This window comes from Engraulis encrasicolus, chromosome 7 (genome assembly GCF_034702125.1).
Source record: "Engraulis encrasicolus isolate BLACKSEA-1 chromosome 7, IST_EnEncr_1.0, whole genome shotgun sequence".
Taxonomy (NCBI): domain Eukaryota; kingdom Metazoa; phylum Chordata; class Actinopteri; order Clupeiformes; family Engraulidae; genus Engraulis; species Engraulis encrasicolus.
This window is the reverse complement of record NC_085863.1, coordinates 48,233,808-48,243,807: the sequence shown is the minus strand read 5'-3', so window position 1 is coordinate 48,243,807 and position 10,000 is coordinate 48,233,808. Positions and strand designations below refer to the sequence as shown.

The 10,000-nt window shown below is 44.3% G+C and overlaps 1 protein-coding gene across 1 annotated transcript in view; it reads left to right on the top strand.

Annotated features, from left to right (window-relative positions):
- The window catches only part of LOC134453036 (actin-binding LIM protein 3-like), a 151,203-nt gene that overhangs the window by 114,837 nt on the left and 26,366 nt on the right, over positions 1–10,000 (top strand). The window contains exons 10-13 of the mRNA XM_063203795.1: positions 5,115–5,270; positions 6,549–6,578; positions 7,292–7,421; positions 9,253–9,351. Of these exons, the coding sequence (XP_063059865.1) occupies positions 5,115–5,270; positions 6,549–6,578; positions 7,292–7,421; positions 9,253–9,351 (415 nt within the window). The remainder of the gene's footprint in view (positions 1–5,114; positions 5,271–6,548; positions 6,579–7,291; positions 7,422–9,252; positions 9,352–10,000) is intronic.

The following is a 10,000-nucleotide window of genomic DNA, read 5'->3' as shown; positions in this document are numbered from 1 at the left end:
AATAGCGAACTACCACTTTAAGGTGGTGGTAAATCAGCTAATAAAAGGAGCCTGTAGTCCTCAGTGTCATAACGCAATGACACCTGCAGGCTATCTATTAGCAGGTGTACCTCTTTTTGTAGGTTGGCTTACACTAGATGAAATGAGCGAGGCGAAGAGAGGCGAAATTCAGTGTTCCATTCAGACAGCTCAACCGTCATCAGGTCGTCGTGGCGAATCAAATGGAATGGAACAGTTATGTTGTTGATCTGATTGGCCGTCGCAGACGAAATGAATGATATTAAACTTGTTTAATAATTTCGCTCCTGTTTGCTTGCTTTCGCCTCCCTCAAAGGAATGAATGGCGAAGTTCGTGTCTATGTGTCCCTACCGTTAGCCATGTTTATCACTTCACCATGTTTGTGGAACACGTCTCTGCTCCTGTTTCAGCTCCTTTTTCAGCCCCAGGTCTGGGTTGTGTTTCTCGAAACCATAGTTACTAGCTTCATTAGCTACTTTGTTGTTTCCAGTTCAATTTCCCATTGGCAACTACCCAAGTTGCTAACTGGCTAGCAATTGTTTCTCGAAAGCGTAGTTGTGAACCAGTTAGCAACTTGGGTAGTTGTGAATGGGAAATTGCAATGCGAACAACAAAGTAGCTAGCGTAGTTAGCAAATATGGTTTCAAGAAATGCACCCCTGGTCTTGTTTATGGGCCGCGGCTGGCTTGTTGACAGTGTAACTCAGCAGGGGTGGTCCAACCATTCAGTCTCAGTGTAGTAGGGGCTTGTTTTATGTTTTATGTGGCCCCTAATTATATGTTTATGTGTGGGGGATGTGTTCCTTGTAGGTGTTGTTGTGTCTCGCGTGTATCCTTTTTTTGTGTACAGTATGTGTGTCGGCAAGGATTTTGGAGAGAGACTCCCAATTAACTGTAACTTGTAGAAGGCTTTGATCTAAGTTCAAAACACACAGAAATACACAGACACACACAGAGATGCAGACAGACTAATACACACACACACACACACACACACACACACACACACACACACACACACACACACACACACACACACACACACACACACACACACACACACACACACACACACACACACACACACACACACACACACACACACACACACACTTTACACAGCATGCCCTCTGTCTCTAAGCTATAACAGCATCATTAGAGCATTCACACCAAGTGAAAAAAGCTGTGTGTAGTTCTTCAGCGTTTACTGTAAGTGTATGTGTGTGTTTGTCAGGTAGTTATAATGTGGTTAGTTTGCACCAGCCTCCAATTCTAACACACATTTGTGTCAATTAAAGACGCCCTTCATGATGCACTTTGAGACCCTGCATGACATCACCTCTGCTGATATTCAACATATCAACATAGCAAGCTTTGGCAAGCAAGATAATATTACATGCATTTTATTTTATAACTCATTAGGTTATCAGTTACATGCTGGTGTAATTGAAAACTTTGAATGTACAGCACACTGTATGGAAAAGAAACCCTTGTAACCTCTTGTTTTGGGAACATTGTCTTCATATATGATTTGATGTGCAACCTTTGGCCGTAGGTTTTTTGTTCATTGGTAGTACTTGATTGGCATCCAAAACCCCTGTGCTCTAGCCAGACTACACCCTCCTAGTGATGCAACACATTAAGGTGATGATAGTCATGCAACCTGTGCTCTCTCCCAAGAAGGAGCCAAAAACAGGGCAAGCAGCAAGCGTTGGTCGTCGAGTTTCCAGTTCAAAAGCAACGGTCCAGTGCCATATATTCAAAATGACCATATACAGTAATTTACCTGCAGAAATGCCCTAATTGGACAGGAATTGGACATTTGGAATATGTGGCACTGGACAGAAGCTGGATCCAGGTTGCTCTTCACTGCGAGAGATTCCTTACGATTTGAGACAAAACATGAACATTTGCAGCGTCTCAGCGTCCATGCTGGGCTTCAAAGTGCACCTTTCACCCTCATGATATACACGTAACTCCACATGCCTATTATTAACAGTTCCTATTGTACCTGGCTAGCGGGTGTTCAGTTTCCATTACTATAGTGATTCACACAGGTGGACATCCCAAGTTTGAAAGTAAAAGTCCTATCACCACTTTTCTTTTGTCTGTTCTAAACTTACTTGAGGGCTTGTATAAGCAATTCCGTGAATTAACCTGTGGCATAACTCAAATTAGGATCAGATGCTGAAATCAATAATCTTAAAGTGAACAGTGATATATGGCAGGGCTTTTTCTTTCTGTACCTGGGATGCCCTAGCCTGGTTTTCACCAATGTGTGTGTACACAAACTACCGTCTGGTAGCACTGCCGTTAACATGCTCTTCTCGAGTCAGAAAATAAATGGTGCATTTATTGCAACTCACCACCAACGATTTCTTCCAATAACATTTCCTGTTCATCTCTGGAGAGTCAATATACCGTATTTCCTCGATTTGTAACCGGGCTCCTAATAGTAGCCGGCCTCGTTTTGTAACCGGGTGTTGTGGAAAATCGGAAAAATAGACACCGGCCCCGTTTAGTAGCCGGCCTCGTTTAGTAACCGGTGCGTTTTTAAATGATGCATTTTGCACAACGTGTTAAAGTTCAAACAATTTCGGAACGTTTGTAGGCGATGCCTAAATTGTAACAGTTGGAATGCCTCCTCTCCAAGCGGCACAAATCGAAAGTTAAGGTGCTTGCAAGTTTGCCTGGTATCCAACAAGACGAGCCATGTGACATTAAACATAGCGTCTTGCGAATAATTGGACGAGTTGGCGTGTGTGTAGGCTATGAGAGAGAGAGAGAGAGAGAGAGAGAGAGAGAGAGAGAGAGAGAGAGAGAGAGAGAGAGAGAGAGAGAGAGAGAGAGAGAGACGTGCTTCCCGAAAGCGCTTTGCAGAAAGGGCAAGGTGATGTCTCCAAATATTAGCCTACACAAAATACATCGTATCTTAGTAAAGTAGACATAGGCCTAAGTAAAGTAAAAATAGTAAAGCCGACTCGATTGGTTCATTTTGATCAGAATAGACCTGAAGTCCACGTTTCAATGGAGTTGCATGCGCGAGGTTGCAACTGTTGCAACTGCGCTAGATCACGATGAACAGGTGCTTACGGGAGGATCTTGGGCAAACAGTAAAGTCACTGCATAGCCTACCCGCCAATGATGAAGCAGGTTTCTTTATTAGTTTTAAAAAACAGCTTTCCCGGCGCACAGGGTGCAGACATTTTAAAAAGCAAACTGGTGCCATCTCTGACTGGCCAAGAGGAAATCGCATGCACGCTTTGAGATTACATCGCATATGAGATTACGAGATCACATTGCATTTCCCACCACTATCATGAGACATTGTCTTTAGAAGTTGACGGGCAGTGGGAGACACGCATCGACATTGCCCCGGTGAAGGAGAATGGCCATTTTTGCGCACACCATCAAACAGAATTGCATCAAACTGCTGTTGCATCAAACTGCTCTGACATCCGTGAGCCCCGAAAGATGGGTATCTATTTGAAATTAAATAATCACAAGAGACTATATGGGGCTTGCCTGTCCAAAGAACAGAAGCGCTGGCATTGAAATAGCTTTGCGCCAAAGATATATAGCCTTTACGGCCGTGAATGACTTTCCCTCATGTCGAGCTGCGCTGATGTTACTACACAGAACAGGCCAGCGTTTAAGACTGTTTTTTTTGATGTCCTTTTATGTTTCATTACGCTATTCATCTCGGTCCAGGCACGTGGATGTGTGCATGCATCTGTTAGTTCTTTTTAAGTTTACATCTTGTGGCACTCTCATGATGATAAAACTTTCTGAGGTAGGCTAAATCACAGACGTGCACATAGACGGCGTCACATGTTGTAAGCCTACATTGTTAACGACATGAATTAGAAACAAATGAAATGGTATGCAATAGGCCTAAGACTCGAAATATGAATTAACAATTAATAAATGTAAGGTATAAAATTATGAGCTTAGTTTTTTTCCCACACCAAATGACAATCGTTAAAATAAAATTGATAATAATAAAAAAAATAGGAGCCCCCCTCAAATAGTAGCCTACCCCAATTAATAGCCTGGTCAAAAAAATAATAATTTAATAGTAACCCCGGCCACTATTCGAGGAATTACGGTAGTCTATAATCCGTCCTGTGACTCATCAATGCGAGCTGCCATTGATGTTTAAGCAATAAATGCTCCATTTATTTTCTACTCGAGAAGAGCATGTTACTGGCAGTACTACCAGATGGTAGTGTGTGTAGCTCCGCTCCACCAGGGACCTAAGGAGCTACACACACGCGCCGTCTGTGAGAACCAGGCTAGGGATGCCCGTCCCTTGTCATGGGAAAGGATTAATAAGGTGAAGTTTATTGGGCTTTCATATGGGGATTCAGACAAGTAGTCTTTATGTGCATGTCAAAGTACTAACTCCCATCCTTTCCTATTGCTTGTGGCCTTGTGAGACAATGCTCGACATCATTGATATTCATCGCCTCATTAAATATCTTGCAAAAGCACAATTCAAAGGCCATTGTCTATTTACAATCGGGATGTGGAATGTGGAAAAGCCCCCCCAAAACTTGCTCCGCCTAGGCTGATAGTGGAGCACTATTGTTTTCTCCATGGAGGCAAGCCGGCACACCAAGGCAGGAGGCCACAAGCAGCAGAAAAGAATGGGAGGACATGGTTTGACTTGCACCCATTGCTTTCCACGTGCTTCATGTGTCACTAACTCTGTTGTCTCTCTGCTTTTGTTGTCTGTCTGGGTGTTCCTGATTATATGTCTGTGGGACCATGTACTGTATGTGTTTTGAGTGTGTGTGTATCTTTTTGTGTGTATGTGTGCGTGTGTGTGTTTGTGTATTTGTGTGTGTTTGTGTATATGTGTGTGTGTCCTTGATGTCTGTCCTCGTCTGTCCCAAAACGCTTAGCTCTCGACCTCAAGGTTCCTCCTGGATCGCTTGTCAGTGTCACTCCAAGCTTCGCCCCTCTCTTACCAGCAATCTCTCTTCGTCCTCCTTTTCTCTCTCTCCCTCTCTCTCTCTCATTCTCTTTCTCTCTTCTTGCTCTCTCTTTGTGTCTCTCTCTTTCCCCCTGTGTCTTCTCTCTCTGTTTTTTAGGCCAAAGTGGAAAGCGAGCTCCTAAATTATAAAGATCTGGCTGCGCTGCCTAAGGTTAAAGCTATATATGACGTGCACCAGCCCGATCTGATCCCCTATGAACCGTATGACAGATACAGCTCTGATGACAGGCTAGAGCGCTACAGCTATGGGGAGGTACTGAGACCGCCAATGGTGTTGTTCGCTCAACACTTACGTATAGTATGATAAACTCCCCCCGTGCACGAATGCACCAGTGTGTGTGTGTGTGGTTTGATTTTATGGTGTGTGTGTGTGTGTTGTGTGTGCGTGCATGTGTGCGTGCATGTGTGTGTGGATGAGAGAAATAGAGTTTGTGCAGAAAGTAGAGAAAAAGAATGAAGTGAAAGGGGTAGAGAGAGAGAGAGAGAGAGAGAGAGAGAGAGAGAGAGAGAGAGAGAGAGAGAGAGAGAGAGAGAGAGAGAGAAAGAGAGAGAGAGAGAGAGAGAGAGAGAGAGAGAGAGAGATGGTACATCAGTATGTGTGTGAGAATAAATGTAAGATATATGTGTGTAAGAGTAAATGAAAGAAATAAAACAAGAGAGAGGGAATGAATGTGTGTAGAGAATGTGTGTACTCTACCGATGAAGAGCGAAAGAAAGTGAGCGAGCATGAGCGTGTGTTTTAGATTGCATTGATTTGTTTGGTGTGTGTGTGTGTATGGGTGTGTGCGGTGCGCTAGTGCAAGAGCCGAAGCATGCATGTGTCATGAGCGAATGTGTGAAGGCTAGCACTCCCCTGACCCCCAGACTCCACCACCCCCTCTCCCAGACACATCACATCCACATCCACATCACCCCCCCACCCCCCACCCCCCCTGTCCTCCGCACCTTCCCCTCCTCCCCCGTGCCTGGCTGTCACCTGCCTTGGCTGCGCACCTGTCACTGCTGTCCCCTCCACAGTGCTACAAGGGCCCATGCGTGCTACCTGCCACGGTTTTATAAATGCACCTTTCCTCCTCCTCACCATAGATAAGTGTAATAGTTCACTAATAATATGACACACAGGCAGATATTGCTGCTCAATCTATGGATCGTTTAATCCTTAAATTGTTCAAGATTGAAATAAGTAGCACTGTACACTTCTCAATGATTCAATAATGAATACTTTAGCTGGATGCCTTGAAGTGTAAAATAGAATAGTTCCACCCAAATAGTAGTGTATTAACACTAGTTTTTTTGTGTGTGTGCAGTACAGGTGTCAATAGAGCAAGCACGTCGGAGACGGTTTTCCACTTATTCTCCTTGGTGTATAGTAGAAATTAGATCACACTAATCCTTTTTATTAGCATGGATTGATTGGACTTGCCTTTTTGTTTTTCGGGGGTACCATGTGGGATTAGATTTTCATTCCTGTCTTTCTTTATGTTCTTCTTTTTCTTTTGTTAATCTGAAACACACACCGCTCGAATGACAGTCTCTGGGGACCCTCTCTCCTTACTCTCAGGTACTGTAATCCTCTCTCTCACCTTCCTTTCTTGTTAGTCAGTGTTGGGCCCTAGACGTGGTTGATGAGTAGAGGAATTTCATAAAGAGAAGATGTCAAGAGTTCAGATGCAAAGCCTTCTAAATCCACTTTCATGTGCAAATTACTTTGCAAAGATGCGGTTTTAATCATACTTTCTATGGTAATCTCTATCAAACAGCTATTTAAATATTGTTGTGTGGCTAAAACAAACGAAGACAAACTAGCTGAAATATGGGTACAGATTATACAACCCAATGGACTGAGACGGTTCTGTATCAACTCTTAACTTAAGAGATCTTGAGCCCCTATATCAACAGGAATTTTAGTTTATTGCAGTCATCAGTGCTATAGCTATTACTTTATATTTGTATTACTAACTAAAGATCTGAACAACCCTTATCGGTTTTCATTTTTTCAATGTCTTATTTTGTCATATTGATTTATTGACTCTGAGGGCTCAAGCGTTCCAATGTCTCTACCTGGACTACTAGTTTGGGCACAAATGACAAATCAAAAAACGTTGACTTTGGCCCAGCCGTGGCTCAGTTGGCTGGGCACTGCTGGGCCTGCGACCTGGGTTCGATTCCGGCCTGAAGTAATTTGCCGAGTCCTCCCCGTCTCTCCCCCAAAAATATATATTTTTAAAACTTTGACTTCGACTTGATTTTTCTTCCCTCAATGTCCAATCGCAGGAGATCTACGACAACATCGACATCCGGCAGCGGCGCTCGTCTAGTCCCGGCTACATCGACTCACCCACATACAGCCGGCAGGGCATGTCGCCCACCGTACCGCGCTCACCGCAGCTCTACTACCGCTCTGGTGAGTCGAGCAGCGTCTGCCGTGGCCAGTCCACCACCCTTGTCCCTTTTCCTGTCTCCTGTCTCCTCGATTGATTACATAACTGTACGTACATACAGTACAACATGTGGACAGGACATACAACACATCGGCTGGGAAGAGCGGCGTCCGGTGTGGTGGACGACGGCTATGATTTTACAGCATTTTGTTGTTATGTTGTATTGTCTTTAGACAAGATTGATCTGCAAAGATTCTCATGTTATCCAAAGGAGTTGGAAGTCTAGTCCGGTTTAAAGCCTACGACTTGAACTGCTTTGTAGAAGATGCCGTTGAAATTCTTTGGATTATGTTGTTTTTGCAGCACCGTTTTTATAAAGTCATCTGAAGTTGTTTGAAAAAGAAAAACAGGTTTCTTTTTTCTTTTTTCTCCAAAGAAAAAAAAATATTCAGCTTACCCTGTGTACAAGCCCCCTCACTCATGCTGTACACTCGTACTCCTCCAAATCTCTGCAGTGCAGCCCTTCACCATTAGCTGAACAACCAGCATATCAGAGCTGTCTGTCTGCCTGACAGAGAGACAGACAGGCCACTTACTCTTGACACTCCAGCTCCGGTGATGAGATGAGAGACAAGCCCTGACATGGGATGAGTGTTATGATGTGTGTGTGTGTGTGTGTGTGTGTGTGTGTGTGTGTGTGTGTGTGTGTGTGTGCGTGCGTGCGTGGGTACGTGGGTGCGTGCGTGGGTACGTGCGTGCGTGCGTGCGTGTGTACGTATGTGTATGTGTATGTGTATGCTTGCGTGCCTGAGTGGTTGAGTCAGTGCATGTGTCTGTGTTTATGTTTTTGCGCAGTGCGTGCGTGCGTGCGTGGTGCGTGCGTGCGTGTGTATGCTCTCGTGTGTTTTGGTGCATATGAGTGCGTGTATCTGCGTGCATCTCTATATTTGCTTATAGTGTGTGTTGATGACTCCGGGCTCTGTCTCAGCTTGCTGTCAGACGTCAGGATGTAGAAAGGTGCACTGCAGACAGTTGAGAGTCACCCCTCCCTCCCCTTCTCTCTCTCTACCCCAACTCCAACCCCAACATGTCATCACTCCCCCCCCCCCTTTCCAACCACATAAGAGCAGTGTCTAATGGAGGGGAGATGAGGGAGGTCACCCCACCCCACTTTAGGCTCTGCTCTTGGGATCACATGAGACTGACATGCACCGACTCACTAAAACCTCACGCTTTGCCTGTATCGCATCATGCAACACATTCCTTTCCTTTTCCAGAGATGACTTTGTTTCCCTTTCTTCCTCCTCTGAAAAATAAAATAAAAAAATTCTCGTAGCTCTTCTAGAAATGTCGCTGGAGTGGACTTGCTGGTGCCAGCAGTATTGCTAATGCAATCACGGCTATAAGCTGAACGAGAGGAGTGCCGACTTTACGTTTAAAACGAAACAAAATAAAAAATCAAAAAGCTGAAGCAGCAGCACATTCATCATCAATAAAAGCGGTGTAACCTGCAGACGTGCTTGTTTTTGTTTGCTTTTACACAGTACATTTTTGCAGTGTTGACTCAACACTTTTAAAGAGTAGGATCAACACCAGGTTAAATTTAAATTTAGATCACTCAGTGTTAAATCAACATTGCAAACTTTACTGTTAAAGTAGTAGATTATGCCATATTGAATGGGCATTTTTGCTCACTATTTTATTCGCACACGACTCCAGTTTGCTGGCTGCTGTGAACTGCAAGGCTTGAGCTCTCTCTAGGCTGTGATTGGTTGGGGTTGGGTGAGGGGGAGGGGAGGGAGGCGGGTCCAAACCCTCGCTCACGCTCTCTCATTGGTCTTGGGCTGACTGCAGGCACTGAGAGTGGCAGGAGCTCTCCCTATTACAGTCAGCTTGACGCCAGATCGAACACGCCCACCACGATCCCAGCACCCAAGCATTTTCACGTGCCAGGTAGGCCTCTGGTTTTCTCTTCATCCCCCCATCATTGCATCCATCTTTAATGCACTAACCTCCTCTTCCTCCTCATCTCCTCTTCCTCCTTCTCCTCCTCTACCTCATCCCTTTTCTTCCTTGGCTCAGATTTCCGGTTCTTCCTCCCAAGTTTGCCTTTCATTCACCGTCCTTCCTTTTCCTCCCCTGAAAGCTTGTCTCGTACAGCAGTCCAGTGACGTATTTTCTTTTATTCGTTTTTTTCGTTTTTTTAATTTGATATTTTTCTTGAAGTTTAATTTTGCAGTGACCTACGTGTCGTATGTTGTTAATTGAGTATGTGTCAGTGAAATGACTTGCGCTAATTGTGTGTGACCTTCGTGTGGTAATAATGTGGTGTGTTTTTTTATTTTTTTTATTTTTTTTTCATGAAGAAGTGGTCATCCTTGATGGTGTCAGTCGGTGTTAATTATGCCAGTTACGTGTCAGCAACTCTGTGTTACGTTTAAAACCGCCAATCTGTGTTGCAGTCAAGTGTCAACAAGTCTGTGTTAAGTTCTGACCACATACTGTATAATAGAACAAAGAAGAATTGTTTTTATAGGTCAATATGGGTTGGTCTCTTATCTGTACTTTGAGAGACCGGTGGGAGCTTTTGTGTGTGTGTGTG